At 47.3% G+C, this 25,396-nt stretch overlaps 1 protein-coding gene across 3 annotated transcripts in view; it reads right to left on the bottom strand.

Annotated features, from left to right (window-relative positions):
• Window positions 1–15,781: 15,781 nt before the first annotated feature.
• LOC121532102 (coronin-2B) overlaps window positions 15,782–25,396 on the bottom strand; it is a 62,916-nt gene continuing 53,301 nt past the window's right edge. For 2 of the 3 annotated variants that reach the window (XM_041837803.2, XM_041837802.2), the window contains exons 6-12: window positions 20,397–20,537; window positions 20,140–20,244; window positions 19,671–19,767; window positions 19,015–19,127; window positions 17,903–17,993; window positions 17,643–17,782; window positions 15,782–17,462 (exon numbers count right to left, since the gene is read on the bottom strand). In XM_041837803.2, the coding sequence (XP_041693737.2) occupies window positions 17,331–17,462; window positions 17,643–17,782; window positions 17,903–17,993; window positions 19,015–19,127; window positions 19,671–19,767; window positions 20,140–20,244; window positions 20,397–20,537 (819 nt within the window). In that variant the 3' untranslated portion in view covers window positions 15,782–17,330. The remainder of the gene's footprint in view (window positions 17,463–17,642; window positions 17,783–17,902; window positions 17,994–19,014; window positions 19,128–19,670; window positions 19,768–20,139; window positions 20,245–20,396; window positions 20,538–25,396) is intronic. The other variant, XM_041837804.2, reaches the window with a different exon arrangement.

The raw sequence follows: 25,396 nt of genomic DNA, 5'->3' as shown, positions 1-25,396 counted from the left end.
GATGCAGTTGCACCCTAAAAACGAAAAACATTTGTCATAAGAAACTAGCTCCCTGGTATACAGAAAATACCCGAGCTTTGAAGCAAGCTTCCAGGAAATTGGAACGGAAATGGCGCCACACCAAACTGGAAGTCTTCCGACTAGCTTGGAAAGACAGTACCGTGCAGTACCGAAGAGCCCTCACTGCTGCTCGATCATCCTACTTTTCCAAATTAATCGAGGAAAATAAGAACAATCCAAAATTTCTTTTTGATACTGTTGCAAAGCTAACTAAAAGCAGCATTCCCCAAGAGAGGATGGTTTTCACTTCAGCAGTGATAAATTCATGAACTTCTTTGAGGAAAAGATCATGACCATTAGAAAGCAAATTACGGACTCCTCTTTGAATCTGCGTATTCCTCCAGGGCTTAGCTGTCCTGGATCTGCACAGCTCTGCGAGGGCCTGGGATCGGGAGAGACACTTAAGTGTTTTAGTACTATATCTCTTGACACAATGATGAAAATAATCATGGCCTCTAAACCTTCAAGCTGCATACTGGATCCTATTCCTACTAAACTGCTGAAGGAGCTGCTTCCTGTGCTTGGCCCTCCTATGTTGAACATAATAAACAGCTCTCTATCCACCGGATGTGTACCAAACTCACTAAAAGTGGCAGTGATAAAGCCTCTCTTGAAAAAAGCCAAACCTTGACCCGGAAAATATAAAAAACTATCGGCCTATATCGAATCTTCCATTCCTCTCAAAAATTTTAGAAAAAGCTGTTGCGCAGCAACTCACTGCCTTTCTGAAGACAAACAATGTATACGAAATGCTTCAGTCTGGTTTTAGACCCCATCATAGCACTGAGACTGCACTTGTGAAGGTGGTAAATGACCTTTTAATGGCGTCAGACCGAGGCTCTGCATCTGTCCTCGTGCTACTAGACCTTAGTGCTGCCTTTGACACCATCGATCACCACATTCTTTTTGGAGAGACTGGAAACCCAAATTGGTCTACACGGACAAGTTCTGGCCTGGTTTAGATCCTACCTGTCGGAAAGATATCAGTTTGTCTCTGTGAATGGTCTGTCCTCCGACAAATCAACTGTACATTTCGGTGTTCCTCAAGGTTCCGTTTTAGGACCACTATTGTTTTCACTATATATTTTACCTCTTGGGGATGTTATTCGAAAACATAATGTTAACTTTCACTGCTATGCGGATGACACACAGCTGTACATTTCAATGAAGCATGGTGAAGCCCCAAAATTGCCCTCGCTAGAAGCCTGTGTTTCAGACATAAGAAAGTGGATGGCTGAAAACTTTTTACTTTTAAACTCGGACAAAACAGAGATGCTTGTACTAGGTCCCAAGAAACAAAGAGATCTTCTGTTAAATCTGACAATTCATCTTGATGGTTGTAAAGTCGTCTCAAATAAAACTGTGAAGGACCTAGGCGTTACTCTTGACCCTGATCTCTCTTTTGACGAACATATCAAGACTGTTTCAAGGACAGCTTTTTTCCATCTACGTAACATTGCAAAAATCAGAAATTTTCTGTCCAAAAATGATGCAGAAAAATTAATCCATGCATTTGTTACTTCTAGATTAGACTACTGCAATGCTCTATTTTCCGCTACCGGATAAAGCACTAAATAAACTTCAGTTAGTGCTAAATACGGCTGCTAGAATCCTGACTAGAACCAAGAAATTTGATCATATTACTCCAGTGCTAGCTTCCTACACTGGCTTCCTGTTAAGGCAAGGGCTGATTTCAAGGTTTTACTGTTAACCTATAAAGCGTTACATGGGCTTGCTCCTACCTATCTTTCCGAGTTGGTCCTGCCGTACATACCAATACGTACGCTACGGTCACAAGACGCAGGCCTCCTAATTGTCCCTAGAATTTCTAAGCAAACAGCGGGAGGCAGGGCTTTCTCCTATAGATCTCCATTTTTATGGAACAGTCTGCCTACCCATGTGAGAGACGCAGACTCGGTCTCAACCTTTAAGTCTTTACTGAAGACTTATCTCTTCAGTAGGTCATATGATTGAGTGTAGTCTGGCCCAGGAGTGTGAAGGTGAACGGAAAGGCTGGAGCAACGAACAGCCCTTGCTGTCTCTGCCGGGCCGGTTCCCCTCTCCACTGGGGTTCTCTGCCTCTAACCCTGTTGCAGGGGCTGAGTCACTGGCTTGCTGGTGCTCTTTCATGCCGTCCCTGGGAGGGGTGCGTCACTTGAGTGGGTTGAGTTACTGACGTGATCTTCCTGTCTGGGTTGGCGCCCCCCTTGGTTTGTGCTGTGGTGGAGACCTCTGTGGGCTATACTCGGCCTTGTCTCAGGATTGTAAGTTGGTGGTTGGGGATATCCCTCTAGTGGTGCGGGGGCTGTGCTTTGGCGGAGTGGGTGGGGTTATATCCTTCCTGTTTGGCCCTGTCCGGGGTTTCTTCGGATGGGGCCACAGTGTCTCCGGACCGCTCCTGTCTCAGCCTCCAGTATTTATGCTGCAGTAGTTTATGTGTCGGGGGCTGGGGTTAGTTGGTTATACCTGGAGTACTTCTCCTGTCTTATCCAGTGTCCTGTGTGAATTTAAGTATGCTCTCTCTAATTCTCTCGTTCTCTCTTTCTCTCTGAGAACCTGAGCCCTAGGACCATACGTCAGGACTACCGGGCATGATGACACCTTGCTGTCCCCAGTCCGCCTGGCCTTGCTGCTATTCCAGTTTCAACTGTTCTGCCTGCGGCTACGAAACCCCTACCTGTCCCAGACCTGCTGTTTTCAACTCTAAATGATCGGCTATGAAAAGCCAACTGAGAGACCTGAGCCCTAGGACCATACGTCGGGACTACCGGCCGTGGTGACTCCTTGCTGTCCCCAGTCCGCCTGGCCTTGCTGCTATTCCAGTTTAAACTGTTCTGCCTGCGGTTATGGAACCCCCTACCTGTCCCAGACCTGCTGTTTTAAACTCTAATGATCGGCTATGAAAAGCCAACTGAGATTTATTCCTGATTATTATTTGACCATGCTTGTCACTTATGAACATTTTTGAACATCTTGGCATGGTTCTGTTATAATCTCCACCCGGCACAGCCAGAAGAGGACTGGCCACCCCTCATAGCCTGGTTCCTCTCTAGGTTTCTTCCTAGGTTTTGCCTTTCTAGGGAGTTTTTCCTAGCCACCGTGCTTCTACACCTGCATTACTAGCTGTTTGGGGTTTTAGGCTGGGTTTCTGTACAGCACTTCGAGATATTAGCTGATGTAAGAAGGGCTATATAAAATAAAATTGAAATTGAATTGGAGAAGATCTGCAAGGAGGAGTGGGACAAAATCCCTCCTGAGATGTGTGCAAACCTGGTGGCCAACTACAAGAAACGTCTGACCTCTGTGATTGCCAACAAGGGTTTTGCCACCAGTACTAAGTCATGTTTTGCAGAGGGGTCAAATACTTATTTCCCTCATTAAAATGCAAATCAATTTCTAACATTTTTGACATGCTTTTTTCTGGATTTATTTGTTGTTATTCTGTCTCGCACTGTTCAGATAAACCTACCATTAAAATTATAGACTGATCATGTCTTTGTCAGTGGGCAAACGTACAAAATCAGCAGGGGATCAAATACTTTTTTCCCTCACTCTATACTGTATATAATGTATAATACAGTGCCTTCGGAAAGTATTCAGACCCCTTGACTTTTTCCACATTTTGTTAGGTTACAGCCTTATTCTAAAATTGATTAAATTGTTTTCTTTTACTCATCAATCTACACACAATACCCCAAAGTGACGACGCAAAAACAGGTTTTTAGACATTTTTGCTAATTTATTAAAAATAAAAAACAGAAATATTACATTTTACATTAGTATTCAGACCCTTTACTCAGTACTTTGTTGAAGCACCTTAACAGCCTCGAGTCTTCTTTGGTATGACCCTAGAAGCTTGGAACACCTGTATTTGGGGAGTTTCTCCCATTCTTCTCTGCATATCCTCTCAAGCTCTGTCAGGTTGGATGGGGAGCGTTGCTGCACATCTATTTTCAGGTATCTCCAGCGATGTTCGATCAGGATTAAGTCGGGGCTCTGGCTGGGCCACTCAAGGACATTCAGAGACTTGTCCCGAAGCCACTCCTGCGTTGTTTTGGCTGTGTGCTTAGGGTCGTTGTCCTGTTCGAAGGTGAACCGTCGCCCCAGTCTGAGGTCCTGAGAGCTCTGGAGCAGGTTTTCATCAAGGATCTCTCTGTACATTGCTCTGTTCATCTTTGCCTCGATCCTGACTAATCTCCCAGTCCCTGCCGCTGAAAAACATGCCCACAGCATGATTCTGCCAACACCATGTTTCACCGTAGGGATGGTGCCAGGTTTCCTCCTGACGTGACGGTTGACATTCAGGCCGAAGAGTTCAATCTTGGTTTCATCAGACCAGATAATCTTGTTTCTCATGGTCTGAGAGTCTTTAGGTGCCTTTTGGCAAACTCCAAGCGGGCTGTCATGTGCCTTTTACTGAGGAGTGGCTTCCGTCTGGCCACTCACCCATAAAGGCCTGATTGGTGGTGTGCTGCAGAGATGGTTGTCCTTCTGGAAGGTTCTTCCATCTCCACAGAGGAACTCTAGAGCTCTGTCAGAGTGACAATCGGGTTCTTGGTCATCTCCCTGACCAAGGCCCTTCTCCCCTGATTGCTCTTGGAAGAGTCTTGGTGGTTCCAAACTTCTTCCATTTAAGAATGATGGAGGCCACTGTGTTCTTGGAGACCTTCAATGCTGCAGAAATGTTTTGGCACCCTTCCCCAGATCTGTGCCTCGACACAATCCTGTCTCGGAGCGCTACGGACAATTCCTTCGACCTCATGGCTTGGTTTTTGATCTGACATGCACTGTCAACTGTGGGACCTTATATAGACAGGTGTGTGCCTTTCCAAATCATGTCCAGTCAATTGAATTTACCACAGATGGACTCCAATCAAGTTGTAGAAACATCTCAAGGATGATCAATGGAAACAGGATGCACCTGAGCTCAATTTCTAGTCTCATAGCAAAGGGTCTGAATACTTATTTAAATATGTTTTTTCTGGTTTTTATTTTGAATAAATTTGCTAAAATCTCCAAAAACCATTTTTTTACTTAATCCATTTAGAATAAGGCTGTAACGTAACAAAATGTGGAAAAAGTGAAGGGGTCTGAATACTTTCCGAATGCACTGTATACATGTGACGAGGTGTGAATGAAGGAGTCAGGCGCAGGAGGTAAAATACCGAAGTCCAGAGTTTATTCTGTTTACATAAATCAAACGCCCCAAGCGTCAAACAAAACTATTACAAGGGTAAACATCCACCTTGGCATAAACACAGTGAATAGTAGCTCAACCGAGCTACACGCCCTCACAACAAACAATCACTCACAAAGACAAGGGGAACAGAGGGAACACTTATACACATACTAATTAGGGGAATGAGCACCAGGTGTGTGTGATTGACAAGACATGACAAGTGGAGTGATGAGAATGGGATCGGCAGTAGCTAGTACTCCGGTGACGACGAATGCCGAAGCCTGCCCGAACCAGGAGGGGGGGCAGCCTCGGCGGAAGTCGTGACAATACAGTATATACATTGCCTTCGGAAAGTTTTCAGACCCCTTGACTTATTCCACATTTGTGACTCCTTTCAGGAAACTAGGCATATGTCGCGGGTCACTACTTCACAGGAGAGCCATTTGAATGTAAAAGTAAAAAAAAAATCAATTTTGTTTTGCTAAACAGGTGCCCTGAATGACGGGTCGCCACTGGCTGTAGTGTTAACTTTTCCCTTCACTGGATCTAAGGGGCCTAGCCCAAACCATGAAAAACAGCCCCAGACCATTATTCCTCCTCCACCAAACTTTACAGTTGGCACTATGCATTTGGGCAGGTAGCATTCTACTGGCATCCGCCAAGCCCAGATTGCTCCGTCAGCCTGCCAGATGGTGACGCTTGATTCATCACTCCAGAGAATGCGTTTCCACTGCTCCAGAGTCCAATGGTGATGAGCTTTACACCACTCCAGCCGACACTTGGCATTGCGCATGGTGATATGAGGCTTGTGTGCGGCTGCTCGGCCATGGAAACCCATCTCATGAAGCTCCCGACAAACAGTTCTTGTGCTGATGTTGCTTCCATAGGCAGTTTTGAACTCCGTAGTGAGTGTTGCAACCGAGGACAGATGATTTTTCGCACTACGCACTTCAGCACTCAGTGGTCCCATTCTGTGAGCTTGTGTGGCCTCCCACTTCGTGGCTGAGCTGTTGTTGCTCCTAGATGTTTCCACTTCACAATAATAGCACTTACAGTTGACCTGGGCAGCTCTAGCAGGGCAGAAATTTGACGAACTGACTTGTTGGAAAGGTGGCATCCTATGACGGTGTCAGGTTGAAAGTCACTGAGCTTTTCAGTAAGGCAATTCTACATCCATTCAACTCCAGTCACTGTTGATGGACACACTGCTCTCATGAAAAACGTCACACTTCCGCGTTGTAGTGATGCTGTCAGGTGTCAGTGTGCAGCGGTAGGACAGAGTCAGGCGCAGTACACAGAACTGAGTAATAGACAAACTTTACTCAGAAAAAACAACAAATCTAATTTCCACGCAGGGAAATACAACAGCTCACAGCAGTATATAACACCAAACAAAGAACAATCACGCACAACACCATGAGGGAACCAGAGGGTTAAATAGGGAAACAAATTAACGTGATGGGAACCAGGTGTGTACAATACAAACAAAACAAATGGAAAACAGAAACGTAGATCGGTGGTAGCTAGAAAGCCGGTGATGACGACCGCCGATAGCCGCCCGCATAAGGAGAGGCACCAACTTCGGCGGAAGTCGTGACAGTACCCCGCCCCTTGACGCGCAGCTCCAGCTGCGCGCCGACACCGGCCTCGGGGACGACCCGGAGGACGAGGCGCAGGACGATCCGGGTGGTGATAGTGAAATTCCTGCAGTAAGGAAGGGTCCAGGATGTCCTCCACCGGCACCCAGCATCTCTCCTCCGGACCATGCCCCTCGCCCGACGTCTTGAGTCCATGATGGCTCGCACAGTATACGCCGGGGCCCCCTCGATGTCCAGCGGGGGCAGAGGAACCTCCCGTACCTCAGACTGCTGGAGCGGACCAGCCATCACCGGCCTGAGGAGAGACACATGGAACGAGGGGTTAATACGGTAATCAGGGGGGAGCTGTAACCTATAACATACCTCGTTCAGTCTCCTCAGGACTTTAAATGTCCCCACAAACCGCGGACCCAGCTTCCGGCAGGGCGGGCGAAGGGGCAGGTTATGGGTCGAGAGCCAGACCCGGTCCCCCGGTGCATACACCAAGCCTCACTGCAGTGGCGGTCGGCGCTCGTGTGTAAACAGAGCCTCCGCAGTCTGTAGGGCCGTAGGGAGACCGGGCAAAGGAAGGAGACGGCAGGACTTAGAAAACGACCAGGATCGTGGTGTTACCTTGTGATGGAGGAAGATCCGTCACAAAATCCACCGATAGGTGTGACCACGGCCGTTGTGGAATGGGTAGGGGGTTGTAATTTCCCTCTGGGCAGGTGTCTAGGTGCCTTGCACTGAGCGCACACCGAGCAGGAGGAAACATAAACCCTCACATCCTTAGCTAAAGTGGGCCACCAGTACTTCCCACTAAGACAGCGCAATGTCCGACCGATGCCAGGATGACCAGAGGAGGGTGACGTGTGAGCCCAACAGATCAATCGATCGCGGACATCAGATGGAACGTACATACGCCCAACTGGACACTGGGTGGGAGTGGGCTCCATACGTAACGCCCGCCCGATGTCCGCGTCAACCTCCCATACCACCGGTGCCACCAGGCAAGAAGCCGGAAGTATGGGAGTGGGATCCGTGGACCGCTCCTCTGTGTCATACATCCTGGACAGAGCGTCTGCCTTAGCGTTCTGGGAACCTGGTCTGTAGGAACGGGTGAAAAACATGGCCCAACTTGCCTGGCGAGGGTTCAGTCTCCTCGCCGCCCGGATGTACTCCAGATTGCAGTGGTCAGTCCAAATGAGGAAAGGGTGTTTAGCCCCCTCAAGCCAATGTTTCCACGCCTTCAAAGCCTTGAACACAGCTAACAGCTCCCGGTCCCCCACATCATAGTTTCGGTTTGGTGGCGTACCCGAGCGCTGAGACAGCAGAGCTCCTATCCCAGCCTCGGACGCGTCCACCTCTCCTATGAATACTAAGGAGGGATCCGGATGAGCCAGCACGGGAGCCGAGGTAAACAGAGCCTTCAGGTGACCAAAAGCCCTGTCCGCCCCAGCTGACCACTGCAGTTGCACCGGTCCCCCCTTCAGCAAGGAGGTAATTGGAGCCGCTACCTGACCAAAGCCCCGGATAAACCTCCGGTAGTAGTTGGCAAACCCTAAGAACCGCTGCACTTCCTTTACCGTGGTTGGAGTCGGCCAATTACGCACGGCTGAAATGCGGTCATTCTCCATCTCCACCCCTGACGCGGACAGGCGGTACCCTATGAAGGAGACGGACTGTTGGAAGAACATACATTTCTCAGCCTTGACGTACAGGTCATGCTCCAACAGTCGACCAAGCAACTTGCGCACCAGGAACACATGCTCGGCTCGTGTAGCGGAGTATATGAGAATGTCATCTATATACACCACTACACCCTGCCGTGCAGGTCCCTGAAGATCTCGTCTACAAAGGATTGGAAGACTGATGGAGCATTCATCAACCCGTACAGCATGATGAGGTACTCATAGTGCCCAGAGGTGGTACTAAATGCCGTCTTCCACTCATCCGCCTCCCGGATACGCACCAGGTTGTACGCACTCCTGAGATCCAATTTTGTGAAGAAGTGCAATGACTCGGTCACACTGGCTATAAGAGGCAACGGGTAACTGCACTTCACCTGATCTGATTTATACCCTGATAGTCAATGCACGGGCGTAAACCTCCATCCTTCTTCTTCACAAAAAAGAAACTCGAGGAGGCAGGTGAAGTGGAAGGCCGAATGTATCCCTGTCCCAGAGATTCGGAGACATATGTTTCCATAGCCGCCGTCTCCTACTGTGACAGAGGATACACGTGACTCCTGGGAAGTGCTGCGTCTACCTGGAGATTTATCGCACAATCCCCCCGTCGACTATTTGATTTGATTTGATGGGGTGGTAATTGAGTCGCCTTCTTTTTACAGAAGACGAGAGCCAAATCAGCATATTCGGGGGGGATGTGCATGGGGGAGACCTGGTTTGGACTTTCCACCGAAGTTGCACCTATGGAAACACCTACACACCTCCCTGAGCACTGACGTGACCATCCCTTCAGAGCCCTCTGTTGCCACGAAATAGTGGGGTCATGATGGGCCAACCAGGGAAGCCCCAACACCACAGGAAACACAGGAGAATCGATCAGGAAGAGACTAATACTCTCCTCATGACCCTCCTTCGTTATCATACATAGTGGAGCTGTGACCTCCCTAATCAGGCCCGATCCTAAAGGACGACTATCTAATGCATGTACAGGAAAGGGCACATCAACAGGAACAATAGGGATCCCTAATCTAAGTGCAAATGCACGGTCAATAAAGTTCCCAGCTGTGCCTGAATCTACTAGCGCCTTATGCTGGGAATGCGGGGAAAACTCTGGAAACTTTATACAGACACACGTGCGCAACAGGGAGCCCTGGGTGAGTCGGGTGCCTACTCACCTGGGATGATCCACCAGTGCCCTGCCTGCTGCCTCGACTCCCTGGGGAACCTCCCCAGCACCGACCAGCAGTGTGCCCTCTGCGGCCACACTTGGTGCAGGAAACGGCCCCCCCTCCGGTCACCCTTAGAGCAGCACCTCCGAGCTCCATAGGGGTAGGGTCGGAGGTGCTGGGGGATGGAATGGACGGACCCTGATCCGGACGTTCGCGGGTGGCCAACAGGTTATCCAGCCGGGTGGATAAATCCACCAGCTGGTTGAGTGTAAGGGTGGTGTCCCTGCAGGCCAGCTCCCAACGAACGTCCTCCCGTAGAGTACACTGGTAATGGTCGATCAGGGCCCTCTCATTCCATCCCGTGCTGGCAGCCAGGGTCCTGAAGTCCAGTGCGAAGTCATGTGCGCTCCTCCTGCCCTGTCTGAGATGGAACAAGCGTTCCGACATGGTCGTAGTTGTCACGGGGAAAGGTCCGATGGATACCTTCATTTGAGAAAAATGTATTGAACTTGATGCAGCTAAAAAAATGATTATTACTCTTCAGGAAGAAATTGAAATTTGACCAAGCGCATTGAACTGAATAAGGATTCCATGAGACTGTCGGCATCTTTTAAATGCTTTCTATCAAAACATCCAAGAGAGTCATAATGGGACCTTCCTGGAATATGATCAATTTCCGCCACTGCACCCATCTACTAGCTTGAACCAGAAAATGGCTGCTCATTGTTCGACTCCAGGTGAGCGTAAATTGATGCTTGTCGGAACCAGAAAGAAGGAGAAGAATCGTTCTCGGCGCGCCTACCTTCTTCCCCCGCATCCAGACTTTTCAAATCACTTTGAGCCCCTGTACCAGCTGTCTTCTGCCGGGGACTTGGGCAAATACTTTGTGTTTTCCTGGGACAAAAGTTCAGGATATCACCAGGTTGCTTCCCGAGGCTGTGCGTCAGTCACCGGGGGCTGATACTGTCATGGTTCATGTGGGGTTGAATTACATTATGAAGGGCAGCTCAGAACAGCTGAAGATGGTTTTTAAAGAACTGATTGGGTCACTACTTGACACCAACAAACGCCTCATAATATCTGGCCCTCTGCCCTCCCTAAATCGGGGCATTGAACGGTTCAGCAGACTTTTAGCCCTCCATAACTGGCTACGAGACTATTGCAGCTCTGTAGGTCTAACATTAATTGACAATTTTGATACCTTCTGGAAACAAAGCTCGTATTATAAGGAGGATGGGATCCACCCAAATCATTTGGGTTTCTGGATACTTTCACAGCATTATAAGGCTGCGTTGAGACAATGACTTATCAATGACCCAAGCCCAGCTCATTTAATCCCTACCATTGTGTCACTGAGTTGTCATAATGCTTCAGCAAATGTACATTATTCCAGGGGCGTTGGAAGACACAATGTAAGTAACCTATTTTATGTCCCTCTTACTGCCCTGAATGCCTCTGCGTATCCTACAGCTATTGTATGCAGTAATCATATGCCTATGAACCAGAGTTATACTGTTAGTACTGAGGTGGTGTGCCCAAGCAGGAAGTCCACTGTGTGCAGCTCACCCTGCACTAACATAAATAACTTGAGCATGTCTACCTCTGCTTCCCAGTAAAGCAAGAAAAACATTCAAGCATCCCAGAAAGTGTTCAAAATAGCCCATGTTAACATATGTAGCTTAAGAAACAAGGTTCATGAAATCAATAATATGCTAGTAACAGATGACATTCATATTCTGTCAATCTCTGAAACTCACTTAGATAATACCTTTGATGATACAGTGGTAGCAATACATGGTTATAAGATCTACAGGAAAGACAGAAGTGCCTAAGGTGGAGGTGTGGCTGTTTATATTCAGAACCACATTCCTGTAAAGCTGTTAAATACTGTTGAAGTAATATGGTTACAGGTTCATCTGCCTCACCTAAAGCCCATTCTGGTGGGAAGCTGCTATAGACCACCAAGTGCTAACAGTCAGTATCTGGATAACATGTGAAATGCTTGATAATGTATGTGATTTTAATAGAGAGGTATATTTTCTGGGTGATTTCAATATTGACTGGCATTCATCAGGCTGCCCACTCAAGAGAAAGCTTCAAACTGTAACTAGTGCCTTCAAACTGGTTCAGGTTATCAATCAACCTACCAGGGTAGTTACAAACAGCACAGGAATGAAATCATCAACATGTATTGGTCACATCTTTACTAATGCTGCAGAAATTTGTTTGAAAGCAATATCCAAATCCATTGGATGTAGTGATCACAATATAGTAGCCATATCTAGGAAAACCAAAGTTCCAAAGGCTGGGCCTAATATAGTGTATAAGAGGTCATACAATAAGTTTTGTAGCAATTCCTACAGTGAGGGAAAAAAGTATTTGATCCCCTGCTGATTTTGTACGTTTGCCCACTGACAAAGACATGATCAGTCTATAATTTTAATGGTAGGGTTATTTGAACAGTGAGAGACAGAATAACAACAAAAAAATCCTGAAAACACACGTCAAAAATTTTATAAATTGATTTGCATTTTAATGAGGGAAATAAGTATTTGACCCCTCTGCAAAACATGACTTAGTACTTGGTGGCAAAACCCTTGTTGGCAATCACAGAGGTCAGACGTTTCTTGTAGTTGGCCACCAGGTTTGCACACATCTCAGGAGGGATTTTGTTCCACTCCTCTTTGCAGATCTTCTGCAAGTCATTAAGGTTTCGAGGCTGACGTTTGGCAACTCGAACCTTCAGCTCCCTCCACAGATTTCCTATGGGATTAGGTCTGGAGACTGGCTAGGCCACTCCAGGACCTTAATGTGCTTCTTCTTGAGCCACTCCTTTGATGCCTTGGCTGTGTGTTTTGGGTCATTGTCATGCTGGAATACACACCCACGACCCATTTTCAATGCCCTGGCTGAGGGAAGGAGGTTCTCACCCAACATTTGACGGTACATGGCCCCGTCCATCGTCCCTTTGATGCGGTGAAGTTGTCCTGTCCCCTTAGCAGAAAAACACCCCCAAAGCATAATGTTTCCACCTCCATGTTTGACGGTGGGGATGGTGTTCTTGGGGTCATAGGCAGCATTCCTCCTCCTCCAAACACGGCGAGTTGAGTTGATGCCAAAGAGCTCGATTTTGGTCTCATCTGACCACAACACTTTCACCAAGTTCTCCTCTGAATCATTCAGATGTTTACTGGCAAACTTCCGACGGGCCTGTATATGTGCTTTCTTGAGCAGGGGGACCTTGCGGGCGCTGCAGGATTTCAGTCCTTCACGGCGTAGTGTGTTACCAATTGTTTTCTTGGTGACTATGGTCCCAGCTGCCTTGAGATCATTGACAAGATCCTCCCGTGTAGTTCTGGGCTGATTCCTCACCGTTCTCATGATCATTGCAACTCCACGAGGTGAGATCTTGCATGGAGCCCCAGGCCGAGGGAGATTGACAGTTATTTTGTGTTTCTTCCATTTGCGAATAATCGCACCAACTGTTGTCACCTTCTCACCAAGCTGCTTGGCGATGGTCTTGTAGCCCATTCCAGCCTTGTGTAGGTCTACAATCTTGTCCCTGACATCCTTGGAGAGCTCTTTGGTCTTGGCCATGGTGGAGAGTTTGGAATCTGATTGATTGATTGCTTCTGTGGACAGGTGTCTTTCATACAGGTAACATGCTGAGATTAGGAGCACTCCCTTTAAGAGTGTGCTCCTAATCTCAGCTCGTTACCTGTATAAAAGACACCTGGGAACCAGAAATCTTTCTGATTGAGAGGGGGTCAAATACTTATTTCCCTCATTAAAAATGCAAATCAATTTATAACATTTTTGACATGCGTTTTTCTGGATTTTTTTGTTGTTATTCTGTCTCTCACTGTTCAAATAAACCTACCATTAAAATTATAGACTGATCATTACTTTGTCAGTGGGCAAACGTACAAAATCAGCAGGGGATCAAATACTTTTTTCCCTCACTGTATGTTGTTGATGTAAAGAACATTTGTAGAAACATTTTATGATTGAGAGGGATGGTAAATAAATAAATGGTAAATAGGTCTGGCTGTACAACCGATTGGCAAACGAACTGCAAATTGAGAAATCATGTGACTAAACTGAATAAAAAGAAGAAGAAACTATACTAAAAAACAAAGATGAATGACATAAAGAATGATAGTAAAAAGCTTTCGAGCACCTTAAATGAAATTTTGGGCAAAAAGGCAAACTCCGCTCCATCATTCATTGAATCAGATGGCTCATTCATCACAAAATTCACTGATATTGCCAACTACTTTAATAATTTTTTCATTGGCAAGATTAGCAAACTTAGGCATGACATGCCAGCAACAAACGCTGACACTACACATCCAAGTATATCTGACCAAATTATGAAAGACAAGCATTGTCATTTTGAATTCTGTAAAGTAAGTGTGGAAGAGGTGAAAAAAGTATTGTTGTCTATCAACAATGACAATAATAATAATAATAATAATAAATAATAATAATACAAGCCACCGGGGTCTGACAACTTGGATGGAAAATTACTGAGGATAATAGTTATTCCCCTTCCTAAGGATAGTAAAGCCCCCTTTACCGGCTCAAATAGCCGACCAATCAGCCTGTTACCAACCCATTGTAAACTTTTGGAAAGAATGGTGTTTGACCAGATACAATGCTATTTTCCAGTAAACAAATTGACAACAGACTTTCAGCATGCTAATAGAGAAGGACATTCAGCAAGCACAGCACTTACACAAATGACTGATGATTGGCTGAGAGAAATTGATAATAAAACAATTGTGGGGGCTGTTTTGTTAGACTTCAGTGTGGCTTTTGACATCGATCATATTATGTTGCTGGAAAAGCGCTACTCTGCATTCTTAACAGCACTATCAACATGGCAGGTCCTACAGGCCCTAGTTTTGTCGCAACTGGACTACTGTTCAGTCGTGTGGTCAGGTGCCACAAAGAGGGACTTAAGAAAAATGCAATTGGCTCAGAACAGGGCAGCACGGCTGGCCCTTGGATGTACACAGAAAGCTAAAATTAATAATATGCATGTCAATCTCTCCTGGCTCAAAGTGGAGGAGAGATTGACTTCATCACTACTTGTATTTGTGAGAGGTATTGACATGTTGAGTGCACCGAGCTGTCTGTTTAAACTGAGCTGGCACACAGCTCGGACACCCATGCATACCCCACAGGACATGCCACCAGAGGTCTCTTCACAGTCCCCAAGTCCAGAACAGACTATGGGAGGTGCACAGTACTACATAGAGCCATGTCTACATGGAACTGTATTCCACATCAATTAACTCATGCAAGCAGTAAAATGTGATTTATAAAACAGATAGAAATACACCTTATGGAACAGCGGGGACTGTGAAGCAACACAAACATGGGTACAGCTACATACATACAAACACACAATAAAATACTCACTATACACAGACGTACACATGGATTTTGTGTTGTAGATATGTGGTAGTAGAGTAGGGGCATGAGGGCACACACTTAATACGTTGTGAAATCTGTTGTAAATGTATTGTAATGTTTAACTGCCTTTATTTTGCTGGACCCCAGGAAGAGTACTGCCTTGGAAGCAGCTAATGGGGAGCCATAATAAATACAAATACAAATACTGCCGCTGTTTGTCTATGGAGATTGCATGGCTGTGTGCTCGATTTTATACACCTGTCAGCAACAGGTGTGGCTGAAATAGCCGAATACACTAATTTAAAAGGGGTGTCCACATAATTGTGTGTATATAGTGTAAATAACTGCTTGTTCAATGCTATCTATAATAATGTCCCTGTCAGGAATACAGTTGATGCTGTCATAGTAACCACTTCAGAAGTACAGACAACAACCTTTGAGCCAAGTGGATGAGGTGGAACAGCTGCTATTGGGTATTTATAAATCACCACCCCTTTTTTAAACTACTGGTCATTGAATTAGAGAGAAGGGATAATACACACAAAAATGTAGCATGAAGAGTACTGCAGTTGGGGAAAGGGCTCCACCTAGTGGAGACTTCATTTAGCGGTGTGGTTCCTTTGACCTTGTTTTAATGGTGCACCTTTGTGCTGCAAGAAAATAAGCAGATGTGGATACTGCAGAATATTTAATTACAGTGCTTCTCTAGAACAGACTGTTTATATCATTTTTGTTACTCTACAGCATTTGTGCTTATCAGAACTTTGCTGATGCATAGCACTGAGCTGCACACAGATTCAACCACCAATGTCACTTCCTGTACACTATTTGTATGGTGTCAATGAATTTATTTAGGGAGAGGGGCAACTTCAGGAAGACATATTATGATATTATGTTACAGTCATTAAGAAATAACATTCTCTAGCAGTCATACATTTACCTTGGGTGGTACCACTGCTACCTATGGCCATATCCCTAATACACTTACCAACTAGCCCCCTGTCACTTTTCTCTCCATGCATCACATTCTTTTTTAAACTTGCAATAAATACTCTCTCCTATCATTCTATCTTCATGTAAAACAATATAAATATACCAGTATCGTTGCGGTTACAGGCATACTGTATTATACAGTGAAATAATAAGTGTTTGCACTTGGAGCTAGTTACCTCTGATCTGTAGTCACACATGACAACAGAATGGTCATACAGTAGCGACGGGTGGCTAACATGAGCCACTAGCATCTCTACAGACTTCATACAGACATATGTGAGGACATGGTCCCTCAGTGGTCGAGGTGCCCTCAGTGGTCCCTTCAACCTTGGGAATGCCTCAGTCCTGTTCATGTTGTGGTCAACCTGCTACCAAGTCAGCAAAGAGTTGTCACCCAATATGGCTTTCAAGTTTGTTTTTGCCTTTCATCTAACATGGCGCTCATGTATTTTTTTATTCATAATATTAATTTAATAAAGTGAAAATATGAAGAGGATCTTTTGCAGATTCGTCATAAATAGTAGGATTAATAATGTATGGGTTGAATAGTACTAGATGAGCCATCTGTTTGAATAGGCTTGGTTACCACTCTATTGCCTCATTTCTTTCCCCATCCTCAGATAGGACCACTGCAGAGACTACAGACTACACATACTCAACCCAGCGATACACCTGCAGTACCCCTGCTATGCAACTACAGTCCTCACAAGTCCTCATATTCAAGGGCCTTCAAGTCGCAAGACATGACATTTCATGTCTTGAGGACAGAGCTTGCTTGAAGTTAAAGGAAAACAATGGCTTCACTCCCCACATAACTGATTCTGTCAACTTGAGTAAATTCTAAGCAGAGCTATCTACCACAGTAGGTCTTGGTGCTTTGGCTGAATGGGGACATACTAAGGTTCTGTTGCTGAAGGGGGTGAAAGAAAGTCTTTGGAACGTGGAGAATGGATGAAGAGGTGCAGCCAGGTAGGGCGGCGCTGGGTATCTTTTTGGCAGTGTTCAGGGCTTGGTGACCCGCTCTCAGGGTGAGGGACACAGTGTGACAGAGGTTGCCTTCCAATTCCGTACCCTTCTCCCCGAAGTGAGCACTAGCACACTGACTGGACCCGCATGGACTAGTCAGAGGGAGTTTCCATCCGGGTGCACACTTCGGGAAGAAGGGAGTCGGACACCAATGGTCTCTCTCCCTGAGTGTGCAGGAGGTCAGAGTGGGGAGATCAGGGGTCAGCCAGGTCAAAGGTCACAGTTTGTTGGCGTTGTTCCGCAGGTTGTTGAGCTCCAGCTCCAGCTGTTGGAGTCTAACGTCTTTCTGCACCAGCTCCTCTCTCAACCTCTTTAGCTCATCTTGCTGCCTGAAGAACATCCGCATGAGCTGGGAGAGAGGAATGATACACACACACACGCACACACACACACACACACACACACACACACACACACACACACACACAGTGAAGGTCAGGGTAAAGGCATAGTGCAGATGCATGAGACAGTGCTTGTGAGTAGGGACATACCACTGTCATATGCACAACAACACATCAAGTTTTTTCACCTCGTTCTCTGTCTTGGGTGGAATACTATCCAGCAGGTCGAGGCCATTCACCACCATGGTCTTCCTCTCCTTCACAGGGGCCTTGAAGGCCATCTGGCAGGGCCTCTTGTAGCCAGCCTTTAGGGACATCAACACTGGCTCTGCGCACACACACACACTTGCATGATGCTCACCGGTATTGCATAATTGTATGTTTGTATCAGTATTCATAAAAACATTAGCTACATGTGTATGCCATTTTGCAGTGTAGGCCTACTCACCTCTGTCGATCCCACTCAGCCACTCATCTGCAGTGAGGGCTGGTTCTGTGCCTGCTGTCATAGGGTAGATGTCCTCCTGGTATGTCTCGGACTGCAAAACCACAAGAAAATATGAATCATTCCTATAGCACTCAAAGCTGAAAATGAATGCTGCTGCATTGCCTTGTGCTAGTCTAGAAAGGCCCCAGGCAGTATGATAAGGGAGACGAGCAAAGCACAACCCATATGGTGAGAGTATTATGCTTCAGCTAGCTCCTGTCCTGGGTAATATTCCACACTAATGTAGCATTAGTGGCCAATATCATAAAGTATCTCAGCTGCTCAGACATCTCCCTTTGTCCAGGAAGGGCAACATTTGATATCACTGGATTTACTATGCTGACGCATTCAGTGCTGAGTGCCCTAACACAGTGTCTGTAATATTACTTTGTGGACTCTTAGGATTTGAACCCAGGTCCCAATGGCTAGAGGCCTCCTTGACCAATGAAGCGCCTCTCTCTCTCTCTCTCTCTCTCTCTCTCTCTCTCTCTCTCTCTCTCTCTCTCTCTCTCTCTCTCTCTCTCTCTCTCTCTCTCTCTCTCTCTCTCTCTCTCTCTCTCTCTCTCTCTCTCTCTCTCCTCTCTCTCTCTCTCTCTCTCTCTCTCTCTCTCTCTCTCTCTCTCTCTCTCTCTCTCTCTCTCTCTCTCTCACACACTCACACACTCACACACTCACAAACACAGGTTCAGTAGTTAATTACTTTTTTGCCATGTAGTGGTGTAGCTAACTGCTAGAAAAGAAAAAGTAGGCAAGAATTTCCTTTTTTGTTGTTGCATCAGACCAGCCTAATTATCACTTGAAATATAGTTTTCATTTTTAGTAGGCTAAATTATACATGATTCCAGAGTGATCTGCAATTTGTAGTCTATGGCATTTCAGATTGAAATATGATAATTTATCACTAAGTAGTTTGGATGTAGTGAACTACTATTTAAAAGTAACCTTCAGTTAAGTAAACTATATTTTTCTTAAGGCTAGCTTTAGCGTAGCTTCAGTTCTTCCAATGTGAAGTAATTGGTAGCTTGGTAAACTATATTTTCAGGGTAGCTTCCCCAACACTGCACTCCACTCACCCTTCGTGGGACTATCATGGAGATGGGCTCGATGAGGCCCCTCAGGGTCACCAGCTTGTAGAAGCGGAACACCTCGCAGGCCGCCACGTCCAGCCCATGTTTTGGCATCACTCCTGTGAGGGTGGACAAAGAGAGGAAAAGGGGGTTGAGGTGAGTCTTGAGGTTAAAATGGACACCTTACATACCATGCCAATTTAGAGGCTTCTACTGTCAGGTGCAATGTTCAGACTGAGCATGGATAGAAATGGAATGTCTGGAACAGTCACAATTCTCTATATCAGTTGGAGATGAGAGGCGAGTCTGGTCTATCTGCAATGTTCTGAGTGTTGCGAATGTCCCTCTTGTTACGATTCCTGATTGTGCTGTGGGTTCACTGAAGGCTGAATTCGAGAACACTTCCTCTAAAATAATGCATTGATGTCAATTGGAATTTTGCGATAACAGAGTTCTGAGCACAGATCTCAAGTTTTATGATTCAGCACTAATAGAAAAAAACTCAACCTTGTACCCTGTCATGTATCTGAAATGTCGTTCAAAGAGTTAGAAAAGTATGATTTTCACTCATTGATTAACCTCACTGATGAACGAGACCTGGAAGGATGGCATTGCGATTTGTGAGACTACTCAGTATTCATCGATTGATGTGACTGACTTACCGAGGCCTTTCTGTGGAGTCGGGGACCTGAACTCCATTAGGTACTGCAGGTAGGGCTTCTCCGTGCCGACCTCATAGTATCTGATGTTACCGTCTCCCTGTGAACCAGATACAGATACCTGAGATCACACAGCAGGCATCGGTAATGTTGAGGTTCCCATGGTAACACACTCTCTTTCACACATGTGCAGGCATACACAAATAAACTCACACACGCACACGTGCACACGCACGTGCAGTATAGTCACACACACCACACAAAATGCATTTTCACAATTATAAGCAAATGAGGAAGCGCACATCCCACACAGGGGTTCCATTTCAAGTCAGTCAATTCAAGAAGTGAAATGAAATCCCATTTCAATTCAAGAGAGAAATTAACATTAAAACTTAAAAAAGAAATTCATACACATCACCTCATGTGATAGTTGAAAGCTAAGGTCAAGTGGCCTTGGTATGACATGTCTTACCTTGCCTGCCAGGTAGAGCATGTGTGTGTCAGCATCATAGAAAGGGAAGAGCAGCCCAGACAGTCCATCAATCTCCTCCTCTATGATAGGCATGGACAGGTCCTCCTGGAGAGAGAACATAGTGAGACACTGCTATACACACATACTCTCTCTCTCTCTCTCTCTCTCTCTCGCTCTCTCTCTCTCTCTCTCTCTCTCTCTCTCAAACACACCATCGCACTTTAACATAGACACCGATACATCACCAATGAGCTCACCTGATCCCACAGTGCCACTTGTCTAGTGTTCCATCGTGAGACTCCGGTGGTCACCAGGCGCTTCATGTTGCCCAGAAAGACCACTCTGTTCACCCTGTGGCTCTTACAGTCAGCTTCCTGTTCACATACATGGCGATAGCTCTGGAAAATTATTCAAACTGGTTGTGTTACAACACAGCATTACACAATACAGTAGCTACGCCTACAGAAGTAATCATACTGCCAAAGCATTTGTGTGTGTGTGTGTGTGTGTGTGTGTGTGAGGTATGTAGTGTGTGTGTGTATTCGTGTCTAGGTACCACACAAATGGTGCTGTATATCAAATCAAATCAAATGTTATTGGCCACATGCGCCGAATACAACTGTCAAAAGGCGTCAGTGAAATGCGGTGGGCGAAGTCAAACGCAGGACATAGAGCTGATCCGAAAACGTACTTTACTTTAAAGTAAACTGAGAATACACAATCTCCACACAGGGAGGAAATAACCCGCACACTAACGACTGCCGATCACAAATACAATCACACACAACACACAGTGTAAGACAGAGGGTTAAATAGGGAAGACAATACAACATAATGGGAAACAGGTGTACACAATCAAGACAGAACAAGTCGAACACAGAAACATAGATCGGTAGCAGCTCCGGTGACGACGAACGCCGAAGCCTGCCCGAGCAAGGAGGAGGGGCAGCCTCGGCTGAATCCGTGACAGTACCCCCCCCCTTGACCGTGCGCCGACCCCGGCCTCGGGGACGGCCAGGAGGACGCGGAGCAGGGCGAATCGGATGACTCTGGTGGAAATCCCTCAACATGGAGGGATCTAGGATGTCCCTCCTAGGGACCCAGCACCGTTCCTCCGGACCCCTCCCACTCCACGAGATACTGCAGGCCCCCCACCCGACGCCTCGAATCCAAGATGGAATGGACTGAGTACGCCGGAGCCCCCTCGATGTCCAGTGGGGGCGGAGGAACCTCTTGTACCTCAGACTCCTGGAGTGGACCAGCTACTACCGGCCTGAGGAGAGACACATGGAACGAGGGGTTAATACGGTAATTCATAGGAAGTTGTAACCTATAACAAACCTCGTTCAATCTCTTCAGGACTTGAAATGGCCCCACAAACCGCCGACCCAGCTTCCGGCAGGGCAGGCGAAGGGGCAGGTTTCGGGTCGAGAGCCAGACCCGATCTCCCGGTGCATACACCGGAGCCTCACTGCGGTGGCGATCGGCGCTCACCTTTTGTCGCCTGATAGCCCGCTGCAGGTGTACATGAGCAGTGTTCCAGGTCTCTTCCGAGCGCCGAAGCCACTCGTCCACCGCAGGAGCCAAGGTGCCAGGACCGGCTGATAACCTAACACAAACTGAAAAGGCGTAAGGTTAGTTGAGGAGTGGCGAAGTGAGTTTTGGGCTATCTCTGCCCAGGGGATATATCCCGACCACTCCCCCTGCTGGTCCTGGCAATAGGACCTCAGAAACCTACCCACATCCTGGTTCACTCTCTCCACCTGCCCATTACTCTCGGGGTGAAAACCTGAGGTAAGGCTAATCGAGACCCCTAGACGTTCCATGAACGCCCTCCAGACTCTAGAGGTGAACTGGGGACCCCGATCTGACACTATATCCTCAGGTACCCCGTAGTGCCGGAAGACGTGTGTAAACAGGGCGTCAGCAGTTTGTAGGGCTGTAGGGAGACCTGGCATAGGAATGAGACGGCAGGCCTTCGAAAACCGATCCACAACGACCAAGATCGTAGTGTTCCCCTGTGAGGGGGGAAGGTCCGTGACAAAGTCCACCGATAGATGAGACCACGGCCATTGTGGAACGGGTAGGGGTTGTAATTTCCCTCTGGGCAGGTGTCTAGGTGCCTTACACTGGGCACACACCGAGCAGGAGGAAACATAAACCCTCACGTCCTTGGCTAAAGTGGGCCACCAGTACTTCCCACTAAGACAGTGCACTGTCCGACCGATACCAGGATGACCAGAGGAGGGTGACGTGTGAGCCCAATAGATCAATCGATCACGAACCTCGAGCGGCACGTACAGCCGACCCTCCGGACACTGGGGGGGAGTAGGCTCGGTACGTAACGCCCGCTCGATGTCCGCATCAACCTCCCACACCACCGGTGCCACCAGACACGACGCCGTGAGTATCGGAGTGGGCTCAATGGACCTCTCCTCTGTGTCATATAGTCAGGACAGGGCGTCTGCCTTAGCGTTCTGGGAACCTGGTCTGTAAGTGAGCGTAAACACAAATCGAGTGAAAAACATAGCCCATCTTGCCTGACGAGGGTTCAACCTCCTCGCCGCCCGGATGTACTCCAGGTTACGATGGTCAGTCAAAATGAGAAAAGGGTGTTTAGCCCCCTCAAGCCAATGCCTCCACACCTTCAGGGCTTGAACCACAGCTAACAGCTCCCTGTCCCCCACATCATTATTGCGCTCCGCCGGACTGAGCTTCTTGAAAAGAAAGCACAGGGGCGGAGTTTTGGTGGCGTACCCGAGCGCTGAGACAGTACAGCGCCGATCCCAGCCTCGGACGCATCCACCTCAACTTGGAATGCCAAGGAAGGATCGGGATGAGCCAGCACCGAGCCGAAGTAAACAGGTCCTTCAGATGCCTAAAAGCCCTGTCCGCCTCAGCCGACCACTGCAGACGCACCGGCCCTCCCTTTAGCAAGGAGGTAATGGGAGCCGCTACCTGCCAAGAGCCCCGGATAAACCTCCGGTAGTAATTGGCAAAACCCAAGAACCGCTGCACCTCCTTCACCGTGGTTGGAGTCTGCCAATTACGCATGGCCGAAACGCGGTCAATCTCCATCTCCACACCTGACGCAGACAAGCGGTGTCCCAGGAAGGAGATGGACTCTTGGAAGAACAGACATTTCTCCGCCTTCACATACAGGTCATGCTCCAACAGTCTACCAAGCACCCGACGAACCAGGGACACATGCTCGGCTCGTGTAGCGGAGTATATTAGAATGTCATCGATATACACCACTACACCCTGTCCATGCAGGTCCCGGAAAATCTCATCCACAAACGATTGGAAGACTGAAGGAGCATTCATCAGACCGTATGGCATGACGAGATACTCGTAGTGCCCTGAGGTGGTACTAAATGATGTCTTCCACTCATCTCCCTCCCGAATACGCAATTTTGTGAAGAAGCGCGCCCGGTGCAATGACTCCGTCATACTAGCAATCAGAGGTAGTGGATAGCTGTATTTTATTGTGATCTGATTTAGACCACGGTAGTCAATGCACGGGCGTAAACCACCATCCTTCTTCTTCACAAAAAAGAAACTCGATGACGCAGGGGAAGTGGACGGCCGTATGTATCCCTGTCTCAGAGATTCGGTGACATATGTCTCCATAGCCGCCATCTCCTCCTGAGACAGAGGATACACGTGACTCCGAGGAAGCGCAGCGCCTACCTGGAGGTTTATCGCACAATCCCCCTGTCGATGGGGTGGTAATTGAGTCGCCTTCTTTTTACAGAAGGCGAGAGCCAAATCGGCATATTCAGGCGGAATGTGCATGGTGGGAACTTGGTTCGGACTTTCCACCGTCGTTGCCCCTACGGAAACACCTACACACCTCCCCAAGCACTGATCAGACCATCCCTTGAGAGCCCTCTGTTGCCATGAAATAGTGGGGTCATGAGAAGCTAACCAGGGAAGCCCCAACACCACGGGAAACGCAGGAGAATCAATCAGATACAACCTAATTATCTCCTCATGCCCCTTTCATCTTGAGAGGCGCTGTGACTTCCCTAATCAACCTTGACCCTAAAGGGCGGCTATCAAATAAAATCAAATCAAATTTTATTGGTCACATGCGCCGAATACAACAGGTGCAGACATTACAGTGAAATGCTTACTTACAGCCCTTAACCAACAGTGCATTTATTTTAAACAAAAAAAGTAAGAATAAAACAACAACAAAAAAAAGTGTTGAGAAAAAAAAGAGCAGAAGTAAAATAAAGTGACAGTAGGGAGGCTATATATACAGGGGGGTACCGTTGCAGAGTCAATGTGCGGGGGCACCGGCTAGTTGAGGTAGTTGAGGTAATATGTATATGTGGATAGAGTTAAAGTGACTATGCATAAATACTTAACAGAGTAGCAGCAGCGTAAAAATGATGGGGTGGGGGGGCAGTGCAAATAGTCCGGGTAGCCATGATTAGCTGTTCAGGAGTCTTATGTCTTGGGGGTAGAAGCTGTTGAGAAGTCTTTTGGACCTAGATTTGGCACTCCGGTACCGCTTGCCGTGCGGTAGCAGAGAGAACAGTCTATGACTAGGGTGGCTGGAGTCTTTGACAATTTTGAGGGCCTTCCTCTGACACCGCCTGGTATAGAGGTCCTGAATGGCAGGAAGCTTTGCCCCAGTGATGTACTGGGCCGTACGCACTACCCTCTGTAGTGCCTTGCGGTCGGAGGCCAAGCAGTTGCCATACCAGGCGGTGATGCAACCAGTCAGGATGCTCTCGATGGTGCAGCTGTAGAATTTTTTTGAGGATCTGAGGACCCATGCCAAATCTTTTTAGTCTCCTGAGGGGGAATAGGCTTTGTCGTGCCCTCTTCACGACTGTCTTGGTGTGTTTGGACCATGATAGTTCGTTGGTGATGTGGACACCAAGGAACTTGAAGCTCTCAACCTGTTCCACTACAGCCCCGTCGATGAGAATGGGGGCGTGCTCAGTCCTATTTTTTTTTCCTGTAGTCCACAATCATCTCCTTTGTCTTGGTCACGTTGAGGGAGAGGTTGTTGTCCTGGCACCACACGGCCAGATCTCTGACCTCCTCCCCTATAGGCTGTCTCATCGTTGTCGGTGATCAGGCCTACCACTGTTGTGTCGTCGGCAAACTTAATGATGGTGTTGGAGTCGTGCCTGGCCATGCAGTCATGGGTGAACAGAGAGTACAGGAGGGGACTGAGCACGCACCCCTGAGGGGCCCCCGTGTTGAGGATCAGTGTGGCAGATGTGTTGTTACCTAC

This window comes from Coregonus clupeaformis, chromosome 19 (assembly GCF_020615455.1).
Source record: "Coregonus clupeaformis isolate EN_2021a chromosome 19, ASM2061545v1, whole genome shotgun sequence".
Taxonomy (NCBI): domain Eukaryota; kingdom Metazoa; phylum Chordata; class Actinopteri; order Salmoniformes; family Salmonidae; genus Coregonus; species Coregonus clupeaformis.
This window is presented reverse-complemented; position numbering and strand designations above follow the sequence as displayed.